Consider the following 27,460-nt stretch of genomic DNA (forward strand, 5'->3'; position numbering starts at 1 on the left):
CTTAGGCCCCGCCCCCTCGGAACAGGAAGTGCTATTTTTTTACTTGGAAAGCTCTGTTTATGGCTCTCTTGACCTAATCAAGATGATTCGGATGATAAACTCTGTCAATGCTCGCTGCTGGCTGAACCGTGTGGGCGTGGCCAAATGGCGAATATCAGTCCCTCGCCATATACATACGTTTGGCTCTTATTCAGGCATAGATCATCCGATTGGCGCCAAACTGGATATGTATGACCTTTGTTCACCTCTAAAGAGCCCGACGGGTTTGAAATGTAATTTGGCTCCACTGCGCCCCCTAAGTTAATACATGGGCTGTATCTCCTCGACGCATCGACCGATCTGCGCCAGATTTTTTGACAGTCGTCGGGGAGCGCTGCCGAACGCATTCACGCGTGTCGCCTGGTGGATGGGTGTGGAAAATGCGCGACAGCTTCTGCGGTGGCTGGCGGGCGGCGGTGCTGGAAACTGCGGCGGAGCTTCTGCGGTGGGGAGTTGGCTGCGGCTCTGGAAATCGTGCGAGAGCTTCTGCGGTGGCTGGAACCCCCGCGGTGGCCAATAGGCCGGAGCGGCGCTTGCTGCGAGGGCCGCCCGAGGCTGCTTGCAGCTTTAATTTTCTAATTTTTTTTTGTATTTTGTGTTTTGTTTTTACAAATCTCTGGTAGTTGTGCCAATAAATGTGAAGGTTGACTGAACAAGACATGGAGTAGCTGTCTAAAATTGAGAAGACTGTTCCCTGAGTTTTTGAAACTCAGAAATAATTTCATATAATCAGTTTCTTTTTAAAAAGGTTGAATAAACTGTTTGCCTCTGATTAGAATGAGGGAGGGTGAGCTGTTTGGTTGCTGGTTGTCTTTTAATTTATAATTTGCTACGTTTTGATCAAACGAATCGCCCTAACAGCGTTGAAGGAACTTTTATACTGTGGGAAAGTAGCCGATCTTTATGTTAGACCGGTGCGTTGGGTGTGCTCTGCTAAACCTGGACCACATCCTCTGTAAAAACAATTAAATGACAGAGCAGGGAAAAGTAGCAAACAGCTGTGAACTTCTGAACCAAAGGAAACCACAAGTGGTGCTGTACTGCTTTTAAAACTTCAAAACACATGTTGACAGGACTGACCAAAGCAATAAAAGAAAAAAACAACCTAAAACACCAGCATGACATCCAAACACAATTCAGACCATTTTAGTAAAAACCCTCTAAATACAGCTGTATATTTTTTCTCCAAACAGATACTTTAACTTTTTTTTTTCTTTTTACTTTTTTTATGGAGACAAATTATTGTGGTGAGCATAAAGGGGTTTTCTCCAAACCTTTTTTGGAGTCTTGGTGTCTTCGGTATGGTTTCATTTAAGTGGTTCCGACCCAAGACAGGATTCTGCTCTGGATGCACACACACTATAAAGGTGTTACACTTGGGATTGGCTCCAGCATCCTTTAATACAATGAAGCTGAGGTAGGAAATTAACGAGTTTGTGCATAAAACTTGAAATCTACACTCAGCATTCACAGAACATCCATATGTTATCAGCTTGTTTACTTACTCCAGGCTTTTCTTTAAGTACTTCCAATACTTCAGTGCCAACTCAGCACAAGCCAATGGACTTACTTGAGAGATTAACTGGCCATAGTTAAACTGCTGATGCACTGATCAGATTTTTGAGTCTGATTTGCAATCGTTTTTCTATTTTTTCTTTTTGTAAAGCTTTGATTTGCACATACGGCTTTTAGCCAAACCAATTTCTTCTTAAGAACCACAAGAACATAGAAAAACAGGATTCCTTGTTTTTGTTTTCTCACCTTCATGTTGCGTGTGGTCATTATTTATTAACATCAGTATGTTTGTAAGATCGATTTTTACTCATTTAAAACAAAGAACAAAATGATATATCATCAACATTTATATTAGCAATTTGCAAAGTTAGCATGGCTGTTGTAACTAAAACGTTAGTGTCCATGTTTATAAGGAATGCAGCTCCTATCTTTGAGTTTTCCAAAAAGTTGGCAACATTTAAAATCCAGTGTTTCTGTGACAGAGGACAATTTGAAGCGAAAGGGATAAAACAACAACAGGAGCAATAGGAAGGCTGTAATACATTTAACCTTCCTGTTATCTGCTGAATGTGTTGCTCTCTCTCACCCCATTCTCAGCCTGAACAATCATGTCAAAGCATGCTGTGGAAAACATTGTTTTCTGTTAAATAGCTTCTTGCATCAGTGTTCTTCAGACTTCATATAAACACCATTGACCCTGAAGGTAGCAAAGTTTTTGTTCTCTCCTACCATCTAATTGCGGTGACTGTGACAAGGGAGCACTTCGATATGATGTGTTCACTGATCGAAAAAACTCAGTTTTTTTAACACTGTAACATTAAAATATGTTCAAGGATATTCTGTCCAGTGTAACTCCAGCTATATTCATAGTTCAGTATTCGCAGATTTGTCTGTGGAATTTAACTCAAAACTATTTGAGGATTTTATGTTATAGACCATATCTAAATATTCTAAAGAAAATGCAGCTTGGAAGCTGGAATACCTCAACACAATGCTACTGGACACACTATTAGCTGGTGCTTGGAACCAATCAAGGATCATCATTCATTTTCATTTTGATCTGCACCAAAAATGTTCTGGGTTCAAATCTAGTCCAGGGACTTTCAGCACTAAGTTTGCATGTTCTCTCCAGTAACTTAGGTTTGAACACTGTGTTTTGGGTGTTTTAATAAGCTGATTTCCTAACTTCTTGTAGCAGCTACAGTGCTAACACTAGATTGTGTATAAACAGGACCAGCAATAAGAAATCTGGTGTTATTTGTGTTATTTTTGTGTGTCTGTCCTTTATCATAACATCAGGAACTTCATTCATGTTGTCATCTCCAATAAACATGCTGTTCTTAGCTGCTGCTGGTGTGAAGTTGCATTATAAAAATTAAATCACAAGGGGGAGGAGGTCTACAGCTTTGGCATCCTTCTCTTGTCTGTGCTTATGACTTAGCAATGAGAATGAAGAATAGATTTTAAGAAATCTTTTTTAGAAAGGACTAAAGAAATGATACCACTTCCTAATTTGCACAAATGCATCTTTTCCGTGATTGTAAATTTGTGTGGTTCACATGTCCATAGCTTATTGTGTTGTTGCTCTGCCCAACGCTTTTCTTCAAAGCTTTAAGACTTCTGTAGAATTGTGGCTCATAAGGATCAGCGACCACATTTATTGTATCATTCTTCTTTGTGAAAGTACTCAACCATCTTTGTGCCCTTTTCTGTCTCTCTGCAGCTTGTCCTGTGGGCTACTTCAAGTCTGAGTCTGGCTCCACTCCCTGCTCTGTGTGTCCGTCCAACAGCAGAACCAGCCAGGAGGGATCGAGTGTGTGCGAATGTCGCAGTGGCTTTTATCGTGCAGCCAACGATGCCAACTCTACCGCCTGCACAAGTGAGCCTTGTGTGTTTGTTTGTTTATGCCCAACTCTCTTGGAGATGTGCAAGGGGCCCCCCTGGAGTAACACTGTGGAAATAATCAAGTTACAATTACCAAATCCATCTTGTTTTATGGATTGCATCTACAAAAGACAAACCTGAGAAGTATTAAAGAGCTGTTCTCGCTTAAGAAATGCTTCACCGTCAAGCTATTTTATGACCCTCTTTCCATTACTTTTATACAGGAATAAATGGCTTTGCCAGCATGAAACCTTTCTTGTGTCATAAACTTTTCACCAGACGCTTCAGTCTAAGTATCCCCTGCTTATATTATACATGCCGAACCCTCCTGCTCTCTCTGGTTTTCCTCAGCTCCTCCTTCTGCTCCAGTATCTCTGACATGGGAGTATGAAAGCGGCGATGGAGGAGTCTCCTTAAGATGGCGTCCCCCAGTGGACATGGGAGGCCGCACTGAAGTGTGGTACGGGGTAGTTTGTCGCATTTGCCCTTCGCCCACCTTCAGCAACCCAACCGCATGTTCCTGGTGTGGAGAGGGAGTCACCTTCAGTCCATCACAGACCAACCTGAAACAGACTAAAGTCACCCTCAACAATCTGCTGACCAGGGTCACTTATCTCATACAGGTACTGGCCTCTTTAGTGATTCAAGATATATCATATTAAAAAAAAGCTTTCATTTATTAATGAATAGCCAATATTGGACAATTTTCTGCCCGGAGTATGATTCCTATCAAACAATGTAAACACACACTGATTTGTTTATATTTAAATAGTTTAAATTTTAGATGAAATCAAGACGACACAAAGATTTTAATTCAGATTGCATATCAGTGTTTGTTTTTCATTGCAGATCCTGTTTTTGGAACAAATATCAAGGGAAGGAAGAAAACAAAAAATGTTTCTTTTGTGTCTGAATGTGTGCCTTATTCAACTCTCACCAGCCATTATGGCTATTAAATTGTTGCTCAGCAGTAACACACACAGCACCGTCAGGAGCGCAGATCATAGCAAAAAATTTTATGAGCTGCATCTGTCAAAAATAAATACAAGAAAGATGGCAATATGATGGGGAAACAATAAGAACTGATTATGTGCTAATGTTCGCTTTGATCCCAAGCTAGTAGCACAGCTAGCTGCCATAGGAAGTTAGAAAATAAACAGATTTCGACTCATTGCTTTGAAAAAAACTGATTTTCTATGATCAGTTTATTAAATTTTTGCCAGGTTGAAAACATTTAGCCAGAAGAAAGAAGTTCTAATAACGTCATTTGTACGAGTGAGTCTCTGTCCTTTCTAGGTCAGTCTTAAGATGAAACCAACTTGTAGACACAATTCATATTAGTCACTTAAAACCTTTCAACCACCTGGAAGCTGTTGTTTCAGCCAGACAACCCAGTGACAAGAACTAGTCAGTATTTAGTTTTTAATCTTGTGTTAACTCTAGTCACAAGATTGACTCAAAACTCTTATGGTGTTAAAGCAACTCAGGTGCCATTTGATGCATATTCAACACACAGCAAGACTTGTAAAGGAAGTGCTTTGCTGCCACCTACTGGTCAGAGTGTGGTCTACATCTCATTGATATTAATTGTATTTAAAATATTGTGACGACGTTGTGATTGAAGACCAATAATTGCACATAAGCATATGTTGTAATTAACTTTCAAAGCGACGTTAGAGCATCACACACCTAAATTTTAGTTAGATTTTGTGGACTACATTCAAATGTGCAATCTTTATTAAATCCAACTTCTGCTTGGCAGAAAAAATACAAATAAATATAGTTTTTATATATCTATTTGTAGATCAACTCAGGAATTAAAAGGTTACATATTGAATTTTTTTCCAGTTTGAACAACATGCTCTATATGTGTGCTCAACTTTTTTCTGGCCTTCTCAAAAATCCTCGCTCATTCAGCATAAGCCTCTCCTCTCCTTCAAGCTGCACATGCTCTGATTACTGAGTTTTTCTTTTTCTGGCTCTCTCTCTTCCGACTGATCAATGAAACAAGTTGTAAATTGGGCTTTAAGACCTTCATGTGAGTGCTAAGGCCTTTTCAGTGTTCACATAAGGAAGATTTAGAGCTGAATTAATTTAAAAACCCCACATCATCAAATACACACATTTATTATTTAGTTCCACACAGCTCAGTTGGAATCATGGCCTATTTCTTATTCATTATGGGGAGATATTTCCCATTCACCAGGCTGTGTTGACTTGACATGGTGAATGCTCCGTGGCTGTCTTTGTTTCTCACGCATGTCGTAAATGTCAGCGTTGGCTCTGAATGTCACATCAGAGTGTGTGTTTTCTCCATATTGACAGGTGCAAGCAATGAATGAGGTTTCATCTTTGAGTCCTTTTCCGGCTCGATACACAAGCATCAATTTCACCACCAGCCAGTCAGGTGAGAACGGGACAGAGAGGATGAAAAAGATGAGATGAAAGAAAATGAGAAGCTCTGCGCGTGTGGAACCTGTCTGTGTGTGTCTGTGTGGGGGTCTCTCCCCCTCCTCTTTTATCTCTTTTGGTGCTTCAGCCCCATCTTTTCTGTTGCCGCTCTCTAGACGAGGGGTCGCTCAATGTTTCAGCGTGCTGTCAGATCTCATTATGATCTCCGAGTGGGAAGAAAGGGACGAATGAGAGATGGCAAGACAAAGAGACAGACAGAAAGAGAGATGAAAGCAAATGAGTTGGGGGACAAAGGGAAAGCTAAGCGCTGTACAGATCAAGTGCATGATTTTTGTAGCTTTCCAAGAAGCCAATTACGAGAAACTTGAACTTTAATTGATCTAAATTATCTAACAGCCCAGTGTAGGGGCCTCAAGAGATTATTGATTAAGTAAAAGGAAAGTTTTCTGTAGCTTGAGTCGCCTTGTCATCGCAGTGGCTGTAACAAGATCCTGCTTGACGCTCCATAAAACTCCACTTTTAGACGCTCTTGAACATCCCACACAGGTTAAGTAATACTGCCCCCTTGTGGTTACTAATCTTCGGTTAGAAGATAAGGATTAATTTAGCTACAATAAAATTTGATTAGGTTGAATCATTGTAAGCAAGATTATATACTTCAATTAACTTCAGTCCAGTTCAATTTAGATCAATTGACACCAAAACAAACCACTGCTGAATTGATCTGCACAAATACAGGTGTTTCCATAACATTTTTCCTAACTCATCCCCACTGTGCGACAAATGCCATATTGAAGAAGCCACACTTCTCCATTCTTACGTTTTGTGTATTAAATTAACCCCATTTTGGTTTTCAAAACTTTATCAGATATGTTCCATACAGAGCTGAGGCTGGACCCACTTCTGATTGTACTCAGAGTTTCTTTTCAACTTTCTCAATTTAATAAATGCCAACAACAATTATTATCTCATGCCGTTATCATAGAAAAAAAGCTAGTGTTGATGTTTTGGGAAAAAATCAGAGGTTCCATCTGTTAAGTTGTGGCATGAGGATCTGGTAAGGCTCTCTCCTTTGGAAAGAATACGGTTCTCATTAGCAAATAAATTAAAACGATTTAATAAAACTTGGCAACCTCTTCGGCAATATATTGATAACTCTATTTGAAAAGGATTTGATTTGAGCCTCGGTGCGATAAGATATAAGTCCTACGGAAAGGGAGGCGGGCGGGTCATGGGAATGTTCTTGGTTATTTATGTCACTTCTGTTTTGTTTTTGTATTGTCTTTCTTATGTTTTATGTTCACATAAGAAAAAAGAGGACAAATTTGTATTGTTGACGTTTCAATTTCCATGTCTGGTCGCTCAATAAAGCTGTTGACAATAACAAATACAGGTGTTTCTTAATTAATCTGATAAACACCAAAAACTTAATGTTAGTTTAATAACTTACAAAAGAAAAATTAAACACATATATGATATGGATTGACTATACTTACAGTGATATATTTGAGCATTTATGTCTGCTTATGTTGATAATTATGGTTTGCAGCGAGTGAAAACACAAAAATTTACATCTTAGACGATAGAATGTTATGTCAGAACAGCAAAATGAGGATTTTAAATCAGAAAGGTCATCTTTCTGAAAAGTATGTCAGAGTATATACAGTATATACAGTATATACACTCAATACTTGTTCAGGCCTCCTTTTGCATGAATTACTGCATCAGTGCAGTGTAGCAAGGGGGGGGCAGGCTGTGGCTCTGCTGAGGTGTTAGTGTTGCGTAAATATTAGCCTTCAGTTCGTCGTTTTGCTCTGCCGTCTCTTATCTTCCTGTTGACAATAACATATAGCTTCACTACTAGCCATTCAAACTATGATACCACTGTCATTAAAGAAAACATCAGTGTCCCCATAAAGCTTCTCAGCAGACCACAGAGTGTTTAAAACTTTAGCTTTGCTGTTTTTTTAGACTAATAAAACACAGTTGACCAACACCAGAAACTTCACAGAGCCTCTAAGTTGGATTCTCTGCTTTTCCATTCTTCTACAATTAGTTTCAATTTTGGATTACTAAGCAACAACCATATATTTTTTTCCTCTTCCTTAACACAAGTAAGACACTACTGATTTTTCCGATTCAGGGATGGCTTAACACCACAGATGCAATAGTTGTATCCCATGTTTTAAATGTGTCTGGCTCTTACAGCACTGACTCAGCAGCAGTCTATATTTTGTGAATTTCCTCTAAACTCTTGAATTAAAGAGTTGAATTGACTTTACAACCTTCTTAAGGCCTGAGAAATCTATTCTCTGTGCATTTTTTTCTGCTGCACTTTTTTTATTATACTCATCAGTACTCTCTAAACTTCCAGCTCTGACCTTTTGTGACTTACCCTCGCTATGTGGAGGGTGTTAGTGACTATATGTGGAGTAAAACATTTTTATAACTTTTTTATTGTCTGTCATTGACTTTTATGTTGTCTTTTGCTGTAAGCCATTATCATCACACCAGATATAAACATTTATACATGAGTGATCAGAGTTGTCTCGTCCACCACAGTTCCCAGTACAGTTCCCATGTTGCACCAGTTGAGCCGAGCCCCAGACTCCATCACGCTCTCGTGGCCCCAGCCGGACCGACCCAATGGAGACATCCTGGAGTACCAGCTACGATATTACGACAAGGCATGTTTGCAAACAAACCACATTTAATAACTTTCACATACGTTTTACTTGTCTAGAGAAAATGAACAGGACTTTATTCACCTGTGTACCTCAGGGTTCAGACGTGGACAGTGCCATGACGGTGTACAGCGAGACCAACACAGTGACCGTCAACTCCTTGATTCCCGGCTCTATCTACGCCTTCCAGATCCGAGCTCGAAATGAACGAGGCTACGGCCCATACAGCAACACCATCTACTTCACAACGCTGCCGCTTGGTACCTCAACTTGTTATCACAGTAAAAAATAATAAAAATAATTTGCTATATTTGTTGGATCTTAGCTGCTGGATATCGGCACCAGGCCCCCTAGCAAACCTGCAAGGAATAGTGTGTTAGATAATGGATGGATGGATAGTGGAATTTCCTAGGAAGGAAGTATAGTAAATGTAATAATAATTAGTATTATTATGGCAATGCAATATTTAGGATTAGATCATTTATTTTGCTGTTGTTAGTTGGTTTCGTACTGGGGTTTCTCATGTCCATAATAAAAAAAAATATCCTTTCCTTTTTTTAAAAAAATATTAATTTAAAAATTAATTTAAACTTTGAAAACTAGACGAGATAATTCCATTAAACATGCTTTTGTCAAATTGAAACAAGTTGCACATCATTTATTTTTATTGTACTATACAAAGCAACTTACGTAAACAACTTATAGGATAACTAAGCGCAGGTAAATTTCAAGGGCAAATTTTTTCAGATGGAAACGCTAAAACTGGTGCATTTAAATTCAATGCGTTCAACATCAGAGGTTTGGATCTGATCCTGAACTGTCCTGTTGTGTCTCCCACAGAGGAGCATTCACAGCAGATCCAGAACCGACTTCCTCTGCTCGTTGGCTCAGTGATGGGCGGGGCAGCGTTTCTCCTCGTGGTGGCAGCAATCATTGTCGTGGTTGTATTTCGCAGGTAAGTCTTTAAGAATATGCATTCATGCTTTTATGTTCTCATTGATCTTTTTTTTTTATTTATTTACTTTTTTTTAGAAATTGACATGCTTTTTATTCATTTTGCAGCAAGAGGAGAGAGAGTCCTTACAGTGACCGGCTTCAGAGGTACATCAGTAATCGTGGTGAGTGTATTTAGTTTACTAAAACTTTATTAGTTTTATTTATATATGCATAAATATATATATAAATATATTATATATATATATATATATAATGAGACACAGACATAATAGCAAAAGGTCCAGAAATATCACCAGAATGGTTTAAAACTTTTGTAATCCATCTACAGCTGAATATTTTTTCTGAATAAATGAAATGAATATTTATTTTTGTAAAGAGTAGATCAGTGATACTCTTAAAGATCATCCCATCATTGTGATCAGAAAATCTGTGTTGGAATTTGTGTCAATAAATGGCTAAAATCCCTGATTTCTTTTCTAAGATTTGGTTTGTATTTCCAGGTGGTGTTAAGTATTATGTGGACCCTTCTACTTATGAAGACCCCAGTGAGGCTGTTAAAGAATTTGCCCGTGAAATAGAGCCTTCTCACATCAAGATTGAGGAGGTGATTGGTGCAGGTTGGTTTGATATCCTCCTAAATTTCTCCGGTAAAGTTCTCAGCTCCGGCTAACTGGTTTGGCTCTGTCCCCATTCAGCCCAGTTTGGAGAAGTGTCTCGTGGACGTTACCGTCCTGTGGGCCGCAGGGAAGTGCTGGTGGCTGTGAAGACTCTTCGCTGGGGGGCGTCTGACAGAGAGAAGGGCATGTTTCTCAGTGAAGCGGGGGTCCTGGGACAATTTGATCATCCCAATGTGCTGAAGTTGGAGGGGGTTGTCACGCGGACTCCTCCGGAGAGGATCATCACAGAGTTTATGGAGAACGGACCACTGGATGGTTTCCTCAGGGTGAGAAAACATCTCTTTTTGTTACCATCAGACTCCATGTTACAACTCAGATTTTCTGCCCTGCTTCCTCTGCAGGAAAACGAAGGTCAGTTCAGTGTCCTCCAGCTAGTTGGGATGCTCAGGGGAGTTGGTGCGGGGATGCGGTATCTCTCTGAGAGAAACTTCGTTCACAGAGACCTGGCTGCCAGAAACGTGTTGGTCAACTCCAACCTAGTGTGCAAAGTTTCTGACTTCGGCCTCTCCAGACTCATGAGGGGTCTGGATCACAACATGCCCACATACACCGCCTCTCTGGTGCGCTCTGAGACCTTTGTTTTCATTTCATTTGACTTCCTGGATCAATGATTGTCAGTCTGACTGAGTGGATCTGTCATCTCTATCAGGGCAGTAAGATTCCAGTGAGGTGGACCGCACCAGAAGCTTTTCAACATCGAAAGTTCAGCACAGCCAGTGACGTCTGGAGCTTCGGCATACTGATGTGGGAAGTGATGTCCTACGGAGAGCGCCCGTACTGGGACATGAGCAACCAAGAGGTGAGGATGGGACCGTGACCTAAGCAAGAACTTAGTGATTGGTGAGCATCCTGCATACTCATTGCAGTCCAGAAGATCTCTCCAGAACCGTGCAGAACTGCTTTCCCCCTGAAAATGTAGACCCTCTCCAGAAGGCCTAAATTTATTACATTTAAACTCATAAAGAGTTTGCCGGAATAATTTTTGTATACGTTTCTATTTTTTGCTGGTTTTTGATATTACATATACATGCTGATACAGAATAAATGTGCTCCCTTTTTCCCTGCTTCTTGAATATTTTAGTAGTTCACAAAACACCAAAGCGCTAAAATCTCCATAGTGTGCCTCCAAATGCTCTTATAAGCACACATTGACCTTTTCTGGGAGCCTCTTCTCTCTTCATCCGTGTGTAACTTGTACATTCGGTGCCTGTGTCTGCAGGTGATGAAGGCAGTAGCAGATCAGTATCGGCTCCCTCCACCTCACAACTGCCCCCCTGCTCTCCACTCCCTGATGCTTCAGTGCTGGCAGGCAGAACGGGGAGAGCGGCCAGGCTTCGACCAGCTCCTCTCCTCTTTGGATCGGCTCATCAGGCACCCTGCCTCCCTCAAGGCCGAGCCAACTCGGTGAGACAGCAGCTTCGAAACACATGCCGGGCAATCTGCGTCAGCAATAATGCATCTCAATTTCTTGTTTTTGGCGTTCACAGGAGCTGCTCGCAACCGCTGCTCAGCCCCACGCCCACAGACTTAACGGCAGTGGTGACTGTCGGCGACTGGCTGAAAGCGCTGAGGATGGAGAGATATCAGGAGGAGTTTGATCGGGCAAACATAGACACATTAGACAGAGTCAGCATACTCACTATGGAGTAAGTTCAAGAGTCATTTCTAATTTTAGGTTGAAAAATATTCAGCAGTTCTTGTGAGAAGTTTGCATGCCCTCGTGATCTATCATAAGATCAAAAGGTACTATTTTCAAGAAGAATAAGTTCTTTAATTGTTATATTTTAGCAAAAAAACAGCAGCTTCAAAAATCAGTTCTGTTTTTCTCAATAATCCATGGAAAACCATTTCAGTGGGTATCACAGTAAACAAGCTCTTTTTATAATTGCTCACCAGCTTCTTTCATGTTTCCCTTGATATTTTTAATCATTCAACTTTGGTGATGAGGTTGGAAGATCTCATTGCCATCAAACTAATCTTCAGCTCCATCTACACATGCTTAGTAGGATGGTCTGAACAGGTCAAATGTCATTTGGGAAAAAAGTTTAGGGACAGAGATTAGACTTTTTTGAAGCAAACTTGGAATAATCAAAGTGAAGAATGTCATATGAACTGTAAAGCATGGTGGTGGAAGCATCATGATGAGACTCAGTGGAAGTGGTGCATCAAAGGGGATGGAATAATGATTAAGAAGGACTTCTGACTCAATTTTCAACTTAGAACAAAATCTAAATTCTGATGGTTTGCGCCGGGAGACCATTATGAGTTCCAACAAGACAATTATCAGAAACACACACCCAAACTAGATTTACAGAGCAGGCTGATAGTAAGCGTCTGAAATTGCCGACTTAAAGCCTGGACAATGACCCACCTGAACTGATTGGTGCATGTTGCTAACTGGACTGCCCTTCTCTCTATGTCTCCTTCAGAGATGTCCAGAACCTTGGTGTGAACCTGTTGGGCCATCAAAGGAAAATCTTCAGCGCAGCCCAGCAGCTCAGGGCCCACCTGACGCAGGGCCAGGTGGAGGTCTGAGACCGAAGCCAGAGCACAATCTGTCCCAGTTTCCACCTCCCCTCACTCTTCCTTTTTATTTCATGGGGAACTTTTTAAGCAGAAATGGAAAAAGAAGCGTCTCTCTGAACTGTATATTCTTATAAAACCTGATACACCACAGTAACCGAATGCCCTCCCACTGAAAAAACAGAAGACAGGTGCACCATGGGAGCTGAAGTCCAGGTCAAACTGAGGTTTGTAAAATTGCTGAAGAGGGCTTTAACGTTTCTTTTTTCCTGTGCTTTTCACTTCTTTTCTTCATCATTCTTTGCCCTTTCTCACTGAGATTCTATCCTATTTCAACCGTTCCAAATGAAGTAAAACTACAAAAAAAAAATCTTAATATAAAAGTCAAGGAAATCTTTCCTCACAAAGAATTGCGTGAAGACAATCAAAGGTTTTGTTATTTTTTTTAGTTATTTGTAAAGCTGTATCACTTCCTCTCTACTTAAATAACCAAACTACCTAACAGCTTACAGTAGCTGAATTTTGCTTTCAGAAAAACATAAAGTTTGTTTAGTGTTAAGCAAAAGTGCGATAAACCACCAAAGTCAGTAAGTCACTGGGAAAACTCAAATCAAAATGTTTTTGTATGAATACTCTAAGCCATGTTGTGTCCTTTAAGAAGGCATATCCAGGGTCTAAAAGAAGCTCCTCTCTTACGGTCCACGCTGTCTTCGGTGACACATTAAAATTTCTCCAGAACCGTGACAGAAACAGAAGCCAGCAGCACCGTATGTGTACATTTCACACTTCACCTCTGTTTCATTCGATTGCCTGAGTAAAAGACACCCCGTCACTGGAGCATGGTGAATGTGAGAAATGGGGAAGACGGAGAAAATCTGATCTGATTTACACCTGGAGGGAGCAAGATGCTTTGTGGCGGTTTGACAGAAGCACGTGTGTGTCTGCGTGTGTGTTGTAAGGAAGACTGTGCTGTTATGTCCACCAGGATTTTTGCTGTAACATAATTTTGTGTGTGAGTGCGTGGGGTGTGTGTGTGTGTGTGTGTGTGTGTGTGTGTGTGTGTGTGTGTGTGTGTGTGTGTGTGTGTGTGTGTGTGTGTGTGTGTGTGTGTGTGCGTGTGTGTGGGTGTGTGTGCGTGTGTGTGTGTATGCGTTAGAGATGAGTGTGTCAGGCTACACACACTTCTAGCAGTTTATTTGTATGAGGGTTCACCACTATTCTGTAATTGTGCAAATTTGTAAAATAAATATGATTTTATTTAAAAAAAACATTGTTTATTCTTTCCTTTCAGGTTGTCGTTTTTAATTAAATTAACATGGTAAGTTTTTCTGATAACTTTTCAGTGTTTTTAATAATCATATTGAAATAATTTAGAATTTTCTAATGATGTACAGATGATGTATTAAAGTTTTTTATAAGTCACAGTGCCTAAATAGAGGAAAAAGTAATGAGCTATTATTCAACCATTTTCCACTGTTTCAGCTATAATACATCTTCCAAAAGTGTTCTCACCCATAAACTTTAATATATTTTACAGCAATGTATTTTTTGGGTATTAAGCGACTGATCAACATAGCACAGTGCCTAATTGTGACATAAGAAGAAACTGGTTTTAAATCTTTTGACTAAATCTATGAATTGTGGCAGGTGTTTTTATTTGTGCTTTTATTTCTCTAAATGAAAAAAACGGTGCAAGAAATTAGGGGATCGTTGCCTGTCCACTGCATGCTTATGTAAAGAAAAACAACCATGCTTACACATACTCCTAATAGGAATTTTACAAAAATGAATCTCCTTCATGTTTTTTACAGTGGGAGGAAGCTGGAGTACCCAGAGATAAAATGCAAACTCTTTGAAAACAGATTCCAGGCCAGGATTCAAACTCAGGACCTCCTTACTGCAAGGCAACAGTTCTAGCAACAGCAACCTTTATTTAGCAAAATAAATTATTATCAATAGTCAGAATACTATGGCTAAGGAAATTATATCTTCATCTTTTTTTAAACTTTTCCATTTTACATTTTGGAAACAATTTTGCATAATTCATGCAATTTCTAAATGAGCCTGGCTCAGATGAAGTCTATTTAAACCTTTTGAAACATTTAATATCATGTGTTTGAGCAGTTTTCCATAAATACCTGGGTTTAAATAATGTTCAAAGTGTTCTATATCCTGAATACAACCATCTTTGTGAGAAAAACATGGTTCTTTCTCAGTATTACAGCCACCTTGTGACATGACCTTCACAGTGTTTCAGACTGAACTTGTTGTTCCTTTTGGTCCTCAGATCAGCAGTTTTTAGCAGAATCTCAGCTTAGGATCTGTTGGGATCAGCACCAGTCCCAATGCAGACTGGTAGCCCTCATATCCCCCAGCTGCTGATGGCAGAACAGATCTAAAATGAAACCAAGATTGCATACACATCATATTACTTCACCCGCATGTCCTATTTTCATTATACATCCGGCTGTAGGGCAGTCGGTGACCCCTCTGTTAACCATCACACTTATTTTAGCACCAGGTTATGATATAACCTAAAACAATTGTAGATAATTTTTGGTTTCATTGAAATTTGGTCCCAAATGGTTCGCAGACTATATTACTCTGCATTTATACCAAATAAAATCGATGTTTTTGAGAATAAAATCTTCAGTATATCAATTAAACTTTACTTAAAACATATTTGTTATAGACTGGTAACACAAAATGTATTCGGTGAAAGTATATTGTAAATTTGTGGAAACATTTCCCAAAACAAACCTGGGTATGGGTCTGACTTACTAAATGACATGTAGAAATGAGAACCTTTCTTTCTGCAAAGTAGTTTTAGGTGGAATGCAAAACTGTCTTCAGTTTCTTTTTATTAATAAATTTAGAATTCAGTTTTTATTTAAAACAAATGACGGGGGAATGTTTCAGTATTTTGATCTCCAGCTTCATCATATCAACAATTCCGTGTGATGCCTCCTGTAAACATTTACCAGTCTATGATATCTGTCTGAGGAGATTCTGACCCATTCCTCTGTCGGATGAGCGGGTTATGACCATTTCAAGTCATCCCAAATGATCATTGTCAATGAGATCAAGATCCAGGTTTTGGCTCGGCCCAGTATCTTTTATTTCTGTTTCCCAAGGGTTTAGTTGAGGCTGCTACAGGTTCCATAATTACATCTGCGGAGTTTTTGGATGTCTGGATCTTTCCTTTAGAGACTTGACGAGATGCTCGGTCATCCACGAGGGGATCAGAGTAGAGCCGCTGCTCTTCCGCATCAAAAAGAGCCAGTTGAGGAGGCTCTAGGATCTGGTTAGGATGCCTCCTGGTGACGTGTTCCCACCAGGATGAGACTCAGAGGAAGATCCAGGATACACTTGAGGGACTGTGTCTTTGCTGGTCTTGGGATTCCTGGGGGAAGTCTGTCCTCTCTGTTTAGGCTGTGGCCTCCATGACCTGGCCCCAGATTAAGCATAAGATAATAGATGTCTGAACTTGGAGAATCTTTTCATTCTTTAAATCCCTTACTGCACTCATGAACTGCCACAGTCTTTGGTCGGAGGGCTTCAGAATGCTGTTCACTCTTACTCCACCAAAGTAATAGTCTGAGGTTTCCCAGGAATGGATTGTAAACATTTTCAAACCATGCTCACCTGACATAATGCACATAATTTCAGCCATTTTAGGTAGGAATACATGTGAGGATGTCTTGCTTTATTCCCCACCAGAAATAGAATCTTTTATCATATTTTATAATTTTAGATCATCTTTTTTGTTCTACATTTCCAGGTATGTTAGAGACACTCAGATGGAGACTCCGATTACGTGGAATTTTCCGTCGGACCAAACAGTGTCATCGGGAGAAAGAATCATATTTCATTATGATATAAAGATGTTTAAATCTAACAATACACGAAACAATCAATATTTGAAACTTTAGTAGGTTTGTTTTTTTTATTTATTATATTGCGCCTCTTACATAATAATCATGTAAGGCTTTGAATGAGTGCCAGCTGTCTTAAATATACCAGCTACAGATATAATGAATGTTTTCGGTGGCGGCCCGACTCAAATTAATAAGGCCTGGGTCCTGAAACACTTGCATGAAAACCACAAAGTCATGTTTTTTATGGTGTTATTGTTTCCCTATAAAGACATTAACAGCGTGGAAGCCGCCGGTCTTTATGACAGTGCTTAAAAATCGGTGCTCCCTGTCTGGTAAACAGCTATTATCTCCACAATATGAAATGACGGCCATTTGCGCAGTCATCACCGGGGCCTCCTATAGTGTCTGCCTAAACCCTGTTTATCCTGCGGCTAACCTCTTCACCTGAATCACGAGCTATAAGTGATACAGGAAAATACTCTTACACTACAACCTGGGTGACCAGATTGATGTATAATTCTGCTGAATCAGTAGTTTATATGTGATGTAGCAGTTTTGGAATAAAACCTGTTAAATAAAAGCTCGATTTCTTTTTGCAAATGAAACTTTTTGTTTTGTTTTTATGCTCTGTGAGGAAAGTGACAAGGCCTTATTGGAGATGACGTTGCCTTCCTCTAAATGATCATTATGGTCTTTGAACTGCAGCAATTACCGTTTTTGTGATCGTTCCTGTTGACACATGAATGGTGCCCAACATGTTAAATCACTGTGAATGAAGCCATTTGCTAAGTGTTTGCTAGAGCAAGCTGCAACACGCAGAAAAATCACGTCGTCTTCTTCTTTTCTCCAGCAATTTCTCCAACTGTTAGAGCTATTGAAAAAGGTCCTGCAGCTTGGACCAGCATGGCTTGATGCGAGGTTTAGATTACAATCCTGCATTCAAGCAATTTCCAAACCGGTTTTCCTAACCGTTCACCCGAAGCGATGACCTTTATGTAAGGACAGTCATGAAGCAGCAGAATTTTTATAGCGGCCATGCAGGTTTTGTTGGTAACTGAGAGGAATGCAGATCGGCCTGGTTATGGCCTCTATAAAGTCCACACTCTCCTTTTTGAGATGTAAAAAAAGAAGACCATGATAAATAATTCTGACCCTGGCTCAAATTTTATCTTTCGAATCATTCCTGCACAATTTTAAATCAGACTTAGACTCAGACTTTCTATGATGCTGAAATATGAAATCCCTTTTCACGTTTAGGTTTCAAACAAAAACCTCAAAGTTTTGGATGAAAGCCAGCTCATATTTGGTCATAATTTAATTTCCCCTGATAAAAACAAACCTTAAAACTGCTGCATCTCCAGAAAAGCAGCCCCAGAGCATGAAACTGGATGTCTGGATTTATTCCTTATATTTGACATAAGGAACAGTGTTTGTTTGGTGAGGCTCAATGTTGATTCTTTATCAAATGTACTCGTTGGATAATTACCCAAACGTTTATGATTAGTTTTATCAGATTACGACAGAATCACAAACAAAATTTTTGCCAGATCTGGATGATTTCCTCCTGTAGAGCCTCTTGGCAGCTTCCCTGATGAGTGTCAGTCTTGTCAGTAATTTTGAAGAGTTTTATTGATTTGTCTGACATTTTACCCAACTTAACTCAGTGTCTCATGCATCTTTATCCTGACTGATACCTTTAAAAAATGACCTTTGTAATTTCTCTGTAAATGGCTTTAGCTGAAGGATGCAAATGAGGCAAAGTAAAGAGTATTCAGTTAAGACAGCTGAATTGTTATTATTCAAGGTTAATCCAATTCAGTATACTTCATGGGAAGCGTGAATGACTGACTGCTGAAAGGAATACTTTTTTGATGATGCTCAGAAACATTTTGGTTTAAGGGTGTGCAAACTTCTGTAACGAAATTATGGCATGCTTTTTAATTCGTTTTAATCTTACTGAAGCAAAATTATCTCATATGTGTGGAAAAGGTTTACATTTTTGCTTCACAAAAAACATCTTGACAGAAATGTGCACACTTTAGAGCCCTGGGAATGTTAGGGATTGGAACCAGCATCCCTTCAGTCTCATAGTAAGTGAACTTTACTGATAATTTCAAATCATCATGATGATGGTGTTCAAAGTCAACAAGTGGACCGAAGCTTCAAACACAACTTTCTCTGTGGTATTTCTGTAACCAGCAGGTAAAGTCTACCTGCTCATTACCACCTCACTGTCCCTGCCTCACCTGTCCGCTCTCCGCCCATTCATTCCCAGTCCCACCACATGTCTCCTCCTCTTCCATGCTGGGGTCATATATAATTGCAAAGCCACTGGGATTTCTACTCAGGGACATTTTCAAGGTGCTGAGCCCAAATCTAAAGGGTTATGACTGAGGAGTTGTAAAAGAAGAGAAGCAGCACTTTGCTCTGTGAGGGTAAGATGGCCTTTCACTTTCAAATTCCTAAAGAAATTGTTTCTGCTTTTAGAATTATTCACATTATTTGCAAATATAGACCTAAATCGGGTTATGTTGACCTGTAAATAACTAAAACCCTTGTATATCCCTTTTCCAGTTGAACATCAGGACTCAATGTCTCCGTCTCTGGCTAGATCTGCTCCCAGCGAGCTCAACCACTGGTGGACCCAGCTGAGGTTTCGCCTTCAGAACAAAAAAGGATGGAGCGAAATGCTGGATGAAACATTTCTCTACTACACCAAAAAGTACTATCATACCTGAAGCCTCTGCAACTGCTTTTTTTTTTCTTGGCCAGAATGCATTAAAAGTTTACATTTTGTGGCTTTCGTATTGTTTTGCAGCATAAATGACATTCCTCTCTTCTACGCGGCTAAAAACAACAGTGTTGGTTGCATAAAGAAGCTACTGAGCTGTTCTTCCACCAACATATTTGAGAGAGGTAGGAATAACACTAATAAAAATGAAACCTTTTTGTAGTGCATTATCATTTCGGTAACATTAAAATAATTCTTGTCACTCAGGATCCCTCGGAGAGACGGCTCTTCACGTTGCTGTGATGAACGATAACCTGGACGCTGCCGTGGCTCTGATGGACGGAGCTCCTGACCTCATCAATGAGCCCATGACCTCTGAGCTTTTTCAAGGTTCAAGAGTGTTAACACGCCTAAACTTAAACAGATGCACATTATTAAAATGTCAAAGTCTTACTGTTAAAGAAGATAAACGCAACTAGATGTGCAATAAATAGAGGAAAAAAGCAAATGAACAGCAGACAGACTCTAAGATTTAAAAAAAGACGATTCTGATTCAAAGTAACAAACATGTGAAACTAGATTTCATCAAATCTTTAGACAAAGCAAAATTCGCTGATCTAATTGAACAATAAATCATCCAGATCTTAGTCATTTTAGTTCAAAGCTTCACTTTACCTCAGGTGTCCCACTGCTGTTGTCCCACTGTTGGTTCTGAGATTTCTAACATGCTTTAGTGCACCAAAACTTTCTGACTTCTTAGAAATAATTTGATTTGCTCGCAGTGTTGGGAATTAGCTGCTTATGTCAAAAGATAGTTTCAGGGATGAAATGAGCAGTTTGATTGTTAAAGTGTTCTTGTTATTTTTATTAATTGTCTGGGGAAATGCTTACTGAGACATTTCCAGTTGCACGACTTTAAAATGCCTAAAATCTCCTCATTGGTTTCTGTATGCCTGCCTTGAGCAAAATCATCACTGTTTCTCAGTATTTACACAAAACATTAGAAGAAAAAAATTCCTGATCTATCTGTCATCTTAATACCTATAACATTTAATTAAATTACTAATTTGAATTTAAGCTAACATAAGCAGCATTTCATAAACTGCTTATTGATCAGGAAATTATACTTTTGTGTTTTTTCTGCTCTTTACAGTATAACTAAAATACTGTAAAATACTTCTCAGGTTATTTGCTTGCAGCTAGCCTGCAGTCAGCTGCTTAATAGAGATGTTACTTAATGCTTTTTATCACCAGTGGTGGGCAGGTTAGTGCTGGGCAACCTGGGAAAACTTTGATTGCTCCAGTACTTTCTCTGCCATCTCAATAAAATAATTTTAAACAGTGGAGACGGTACGATCAAATATTGTAGGGGTTCTGAAACTGTAGCTTTGGTAAATAAACTGAGAATGGGAAGTTGACCAGGCTTCTCTCTTCAACAGTGGACCATTATGACCTTTCTGAGTAAACTTTTTTTCTTTATTTAGAGACTTCATTTGAAAATACAATTTGGTCCAAATTCTTTTCAAATCAATTCGATTTATTGAAATCCAATCAAATCATTTAGTCAGACTCAAATCCAATTAGACAGAGCTCAATATAATCCAGTTTTTAATGCGGTTCTGTTGAATTCAGTTGATTATTTACTGCCAGTTAAAAAATATATATTTTGAAGTTAATAATCATTAATTCTGGGAATTAATCTCTTTCTTTTAAAATTAAAGTGACGCTAGATAAATAAATCTTTATAAACTAACATGTTGCCTTTTTTTAAGACTTACCAATTAAAAAAATTGCCGTAACGTTGTTTACCTGTGCCTCAGGTGTCACTCCTCTCCACATTGCTGTAGTGAACCAGAACCTCAACCTGGTTCGTCATCTGATCAGCCGTGGAGGAGACGCCATCAACCCGCGAGTCACTGGTCTGTATTTCAAGAAGAGGATGGGAGGACATTTGTACTTCGGTAAGTCAGCACAATCTCGCAATAACAACATACCAAGGATATTGATTTGTTTCTGGTATTTTTTGGTATTTTTGTAAAATAAACTTCTGTGTTGTTTTGCAATGTGATAAAAATAATGTGGTGTAATTTTTATGCATCTGTATTTGCTCTACAGGTGAGCACACCTTGTCTTTTGCTGCTTGTACCGGTAATGAGGACATCATCACCATGCTGATCGATGCTGGGGCCAGCACCAGGATCCAAGACTATCTAGGTTTGAAATCCCAATTCAAGAATTGGAAATTACATTTTTATATATAATTCGATTGACTAACATAAAAACATGACATGTGGTTCCAACTATAACAAGCAATTTATAAATAAACTCTGTTAATATGTCTTTATTTTATTTACCTTTTATTTACATGCATCTCATCTTCTAGGAAACACACTGCTTCACATTTTAGTCCTGCAGCCCAATAAGACCACAGCGTGCCAAGCCATTGACCTAATATTAACCCGTGATGCGGAGCTGGACCAGCCGGTGCCTCTTGACATGGTGCCCAACAACAGAGGCCTCACACCTTTCAAGCTGGCTGCCAAGGAGGGAAACATCGTGGTGAGTGTAGAGCACAGGAGGAAAAGAAAGCTGGGGCAGATTATTTCACTAATCCAGCTTTTCTCCCAGGTGTTTCAGCACCTGGTTAATAAAAGGCGCGTCCTCCAGTGGAGCCTGGGCCCCTTGAGCTCCCACCTGTACGACCTGACTGAAATCGACTCATGGGCTGACAACATGTCGGTGCTGGAAGTCATAGTGGGCAGCCAGAAGAGAGAGGTAGAGATCACCTAGGAGTTAAGATTTAATATTTGATTTGATTTATTGATTCATTTGGCACCATATAGAAAAAAGAAATAAAAGCATGTCATACTCTTTAATGGGTAATATATATATATATATACTTATATGGACAAATATATACAATAAAGATGCATACAGTACAGACAACACATCGTCTAGGTTATCCTGTTAATGTTTTATATATTACTACTGTAGTTAAGACAGAAACAAAAAATGCATGTAGCTGGAAAAGGATTGGGAAGAAAACAAATTTATTTACTCCCACTCTGTATCCACACAGAAACCGTGTGGTTGCCACTGTAATTTGAGATTTGGTCATTTGTGTTATGAATAAAATTATATTTACCAATTTGAAATATTAGCAGATATTTCAAATTAGTAAATATATTTTAGTATTTTAGTAAGTATGAAGATTATGGGGGAAAAATAATATTTTGGTTGTTTTTTTAAAGGCGAGGGGGATTCTGGAGGTGACTCCTGTGAAGCAGCTGGTCAGCATGAAGTGGAATCTGTATGGGAAACATTATCTCAGGTAGTTTCATCTGTGTGTGGAGTAAAAAATAATAAAATGTAGATGGATACATTGTGTTTTTAACTGCGTTTTTTCTCCACCTGTCCTACGTCAGATTGCTTCTGGCCCTGTATCTCCTGTACATACTGACCTTCACCGTGTGCTGTATGTGCCGCCCTCTAAAGGACGCTGAGAGGAACTACACCGACACGGACCTGGACAAAACCATCCGGGTTCAGAAGACCTTCAATGTGTGTTGCACTCATGAATTCATAGCATAAATTTGAAGTTGTAGGTTTACCACATACAATTAAAACTGTTTTTGAACATAAACAAATCTCAACAGTGCATTTAAATAATGTTCAAAGCTTACTTGAGTAGATTTAACTTCATCATATAATTTGTAATAAAAAGGTAAATAATAAATTTTGATTGCATTTATCAGAGATTTCTTTTTAGAAGCATACATTTTACATTCAGACTCAATTTGACAATTAAAATCTGAAGATACAATATGACATATTATTTGGTTGAATTATTATTATTAAGTTTCTTATACAAAATAATTTCCTATTTAACTACCTCTGCTTTAAGTTTAATGAATTTAAAGGGATTTCACATCAAACATTCATCTAATCAGATTTTATATTCAGTAATTTCTTTATACCTTGAACACAGTCTTTATACTTCTTTAAAAACCATCACTGGTGAATAAATAAACTTTATATTTCAATTGCATAATCTGGAATCTATCATTTAATTAGATTACATTTATTCTTTAGAGAAAACAAAATACCACAACAAAAGTAAAATTTTGTTTTAAAAAGCAGTAGTGCCACAACTCTTAAAAAAAATCTCATAAAGGAAATATGAAGATGTTTTATTTTTAAGTTTATAGTTCTGAGGATATAATTTCACATTATGAGAATTAAGTATTTCTTGAGTCATAATCATCCAGATTAACAGACGTAAACCCATTTAATACATAACTATGGGTCTAAAGAACTTATGCCATATAGTTTTCATTTTGGAAATGATTCACTGGTATTAATTAGCTGTTCAATGATATTCCCATTTATTGTGATACACATGTGTTTGCTTTCCTGTTCCTCTGAAGATCTATAAACAAGCTAATGCCCTGAGAAACTAACCAAGATGTTGATGAACTGGTGTGAAGGCTTGTTTCCTATAATGTTCCCTTTTTTAATTAACTCATCTTCAAACTATTCAGTCGACTAAGTTTAGAGGGTTTTTTATTCCACCACATGCATGTAAACATCAAACTGAAACTGGTTGTATTTTTCTGTTCCTGCTTCAGGAGAGTTATGTGACTTATGGGGACAGTCTGCGGCTGGCTGGAGAGGTCATCAGCGTCCTGGGAGCTATACTCATACTGCTGTTGGAGGTCAGCACATGACTCATGTCCTATCTTTAAGCTTTTATGAAGCAGCTGTGTGTGTTAAAACATCCTCCTCCATGTCATTTTACCAACAGATCCCTGATATACTGAGAGTCGGAGCAAAGCGTTACTTCGGCCAGACGGCATTGGGAGGACCCTTCCATGTCATACTGTAAATAGAAAAATTTTTACAGCAGAGACACAAGAGCAAAATTTGCAGACATGTTGTTTGATGCTTCTGTTGTTGTCTGTAATGTTTTATGCAGAATAAGCTACGCGGCCTTGGTGGTGCTGCTGTGTGTGTTCAGAGCATGTGAGGTGCACAGGGAAAGGGAAGTGATGGCGCTGTGTCTGGTTCTTGGCTGGTGCAACGTCATGTTCTTCGCTCGCGGGTTTGAAATGCTCGGCCCGTACGTCATCATGATACAGAAGGTGAGAAGGAATGTCAAAGCTATGCGGTTGTTTTGCAGTACACAACATAGTACAGTTATTAATGCTACAATACAATGTGGCAATGTGATTTATGTGGCTTTTTAAAAAATATTTTTCTTTCATTTCCTCCTAGGTTATATTTGGAGACCTGACAAAGTTTATGTGGCTGAGTGCCATTGTCCTCGTCGGTTTTTCCACCGGTAAGTATTTATTCTTGGTGTTTTTACATTTTTTAAAATTGTTTCTCTCATTCACTTGTTTGTCTAATCTTCCCCTTAGCTCTTTGGACGGTATACATGACCCAAGTCCCAGGTTCTATCCCTGCATACACGTCCTTCCCCATCACTCTCTTCTCCCTGTTTGAACTCAGCGTGGGTCTGATCGACTTGCCTGTGGATCACACTTTCACAACACCCCCCATCATCCACGTGCTGCACTTCTGCTTCTCTGTGTTCTGCTACACCCTGCTGATCAACCTGCTGATCGCCATGATGAGTGACACACACTGGAGGGTGGCCCAAGAGAGAGACGAGCTCTGGAGGACTCAGGTAGCTGTTGCGCACGCTCAAGTCATCACCCTGTCAGCGTGGATTCAACACTGCTGTGTCATGCTTACAGCTGGGATATTTGTTGTTCAGGTTGTAGCCACAACTCTGATGCTGGAGAGGAGGCTTCCTCGCTGTCTGTGGCCTCGGCTCGGCGTGTGTGGGCTCAGCTACGGCCTTAAAGAGCGCTGGTATCTCAGGTAAGAGAATGTGGCTCAGATCTCAAAGAGAGATTGTGCAGATAAATAGTGTATGATAACAAGAGCCGGAAAAGACAACTACTAAAAACAAACTCTTCGAATCTGATCTTAAATCAGCTCAAAATTAAAAAAAAAAAAAAAGTATCAAGAAAATCACTGTTGCTACAAGCCATTTAACATTCAGATAGACGAAACAATTCCTGACAAAAATCTGTTAGAAGCTGCAAAAGACTTAAAAATGAGCAGGCGCTTTACCCACCAGCAGGTTAATGACCCTGAACAAACATCCAGAACTCCAAGAAATGGTGGACATTAAAGTGTCCAACAACCCAAGGGTCAGTAACGAAACCTAAAAATTGCAGTTGACAGACACTTAACGTTCACTTTTAGTTTGAGATGCTCTTTAAAGACAAATAGAAAAAAAATCTGCCTCTAGTTGTTCAAAACTGGCAGAGAATTGCCTCAGAAGACTTGTAATTGTTATTGCAGAGGGTTTTGTAAAGATGGACTGAATGTACCTGAAAATAAATTCAATCCACAATTTTCAGATCCATATTTTGTAAAAATCCTCAAAAGCATGCAGCATTTTCTATCCTCCTCATGATTGTGTAGCTTGTTTTGGTTTGTCCTTTAAAACCCAAGTGAAATATTGATGTTGGCTTAGGATAAAATGTGAAAAAAATCTGGAGGGCATGGAAACTATTACATCACAATAAATTGTGATTAAAAAAAAAGAAGAAAAGTGCAAAAGGAGGGAATTGATTGATCATGAATGTGTGAGCTCCTTGTCCTCAGTAAGTGCTGGATTCTAATCAAACCAGTGGAAATCATTCAATATGAAAGCTTGTTGTGTGTCTTATTATGTTTAACATTTCTAATGATGTTTTTTACATATTTATCATCACGTTTTTTGTTCATTGCTTTGGACTTTGATGGGAAATGTCACTGGACTATTTGTAGAAGAAACAATTCAGTATTTCATGAACTAAAGACAGAATTTTGCACATAAGACTTTGCTGTTTTGTTTTTTGTTTTTTTAACAAGCCACTCCCGAACCACATTCTTTGGTTGATAAGACAACCTTCCTGTAGAATGAAAATATTCTTAGAGATAAAATGCTTTATGCTTGACTTTATCGTGGTCCTAAAGTACTTTAACTTCCAAAGTCTCCTACTGCAGCTTAAAGTAAGGTTTAATTTAAAAAGTTACTAAAAATGTTTTTTTACACGTTATTTTTAATTGCTCTATTCTGCTTTATTTTTCATTTTAGAAAATTCATTTCAGTAGAACTAGCACAGAAAGGATCTCTGGGTAATCAGTAAAAAGTGGAAGGAACCTTCAAGGCTGGTGCTCCCCCTGGTGGTGGCTAAACTATATAGCAACTTAACAGTAAAGCACAAATAAAAGCGGAGTCCAACATTTTGTTAGCAGAAACAGTCTTATAGATGTTTCTGTTCACATAAAACCAAGCCGCTTTAGGAAGGTAATTAATCCAACCATTCAGTTCATTCATTCCAAACTTATCCTGGTTATCAAACAATGGAGTCAAGATCATTTCTTCACGTCATTATTATTCAAAGTAGTCAAAATATTTAATATCCAAGGGAATCAAATAGATTGCCATAAAGTCATAAACATACAAACTATCAAAAGGGATGAAAATGATCAGCACCATGTTTACTTTCTAATTTTACTTGGCTGCAGTGAAAGGTGACCTCCAGACCAGAGTGTATTTTGAGTTTGAACGTTGTTCATGTTCCATAAAAGTTTTCCGACTATGATTTACTGAAGCTCCTCTTCTGCAGGGTTGAAGACAGGAACGACCCAATGATGCAAAAGATGCGACGCTACGTCAAGGTCTTCTCTAGTTTGAATGAAATGGAGGGCAGTGAAAAGTCAGACTCAACAAAGGACGTCCCGGTGCGCGAACGCCAAAACACAGGCAAGAGGAAGGCACAGGCGGGGTGGGAGATGATTCGAAACAGCGCTTTAGGTTTGGAGATGGAGCAGGAGGAGCCAGTGGACATCCAGGACATCAGATACGTATAAAATGAAACTCTACCTGATCATAATCTAAACTTTTTGAAGCAACGACACGTCACTGACTTGAAGATGTATCTGTATTTTTCTTTGTAGTGAACTGTGCAGTTATTTTTGCAGTATTATGTTATAGTGAAGTATGTTATTTTTATAGCAATATATATTTTAAAAATGTATGTAACAGAAATATATCCAGAACGAACATAATATTGAAACATTCCACTTGACAGAAAG

General features: G+C 39.0%; 2 protein-coding genes across 2 annotated transcripts; both read left to right on the forward strand.

Annotated features, from left to right (window-relative positions):
- The first annotated feature begins 816 nt into the window (after positions 1-816).
- On the forward strand, positions 817-13,767 carry ephb6 (EPH receptor B6). Its single transcript, XM_023330583.1, has 15 exons — positions 817-826; positions 3,278-3,433; positions 3,790-4,061; positions 5,764-5,845; positions 8,413-8,537; positions 8,632-8,794; positions 9,375-9,489; positions 9,597-9,652; positions 9,992-10,108; positions 10,187-10,434; positions 10,510-10,728; positions 10,818-10,967; positions 11,388-11,572; positions 11,656-11,814; positions 12,598-13,767. Exons 1-15 carry the CDS (start codon positions 817-819, stop codon positions 12,701-12,703), a joined length of 2,163 nt encoding a protein of 720 aa, XP_023186351.1. The 3' UTR covers positions 12,704-13,767.
- A 5,162-nt stretch (positions 13,768-18,929) lies between these two features.
- trpv5 (transient receptor potential cation channel subfamily V member 5) lies at positions 18,930-27,416 on the forward strand. Its single transcript, XM_005798780.2, has 17 exons — positions 18,930-19,004; positions 19,144-19,291; positions 19,388-19,485; positions 19,568-19,690; positions 21,121-21,261; positions 21,416-21,514; positions 21,684-21,859; positions 21,929-22,075; positions 22,552-22,631; positions 22,726-22,861; positions 23,929-24,015; positions 24,105-24,181; positions 24,276-24,441; positions 24,575-24,641; positions 24,721-24,989; positions 25,080-25,186; positions 26,992-27,416. Exons 2-17 carry the CDS (start codon positions 19,161-19,163, stop codon positions 27,233-27,235), a joined length of 2,148 nt encoding a protein of 715 aa, XP_005798837.2. The 5' UTR covers positions 18,930-19,004; positions 19,144-19,160; the 3' UTR covers positions 27,236-27,416.
- Positions 27,417-27,460: the final 44 nt, after the last annotated feature.

Source organism: Xiphophorus maculatus, chromosome 3, assembly GCF_002775205.1.
Source record: "Xiphophorus maculatus strain JP 163 A chromosome 3, X_maculatus-5.0-male, whole genome shotgun sequence".
NCBI lineage: Eukaryota > Metazoa > Chordata > Actinopteri > Cyprinodontiformes > Poeciliidae > Xiphophorus > Xiphophorus maculatus.

Coding starts and splice junctions, on each gene's coding strand:
- ephb6 (XM_023330583.1), top strand. Junction 3,434..3,789: donor CAACTCTACCGCCTGCACAA/GTGAGCCTTGTG, acceptor GGTTTTCCTCAG/CTCCTCCTTCTGCTCCAGTA. Junction 8,795..9,374: donor CTTCACAACGCTGCCGCTTG/GTACCTCAACTT, acceptor TGTCTCCCACAG/AGGAGCATTCACAGCAGATC.
- trpv5 (XM_005798780.2), top strand. CDS start 19,161: ATGTCTCCGTCTCTGGCTAGATCTGCTCCCAGCGAGCTCAACCACTGG. Junction 19,486..19,567: donor CACCAACATATTTGAGAGAG/GTAGGAATAACA, acceptor CTTGTCACTCAG/GATCCCTCGGAGAGACGGCT. Junction 24,990..25,079: donor ACGAGCTCTGGAGGACTCAG/GTAGCTGTTGCG, acceptor TTTGTTGTTCAG/GTTGTAGCCACAACTCTGAT.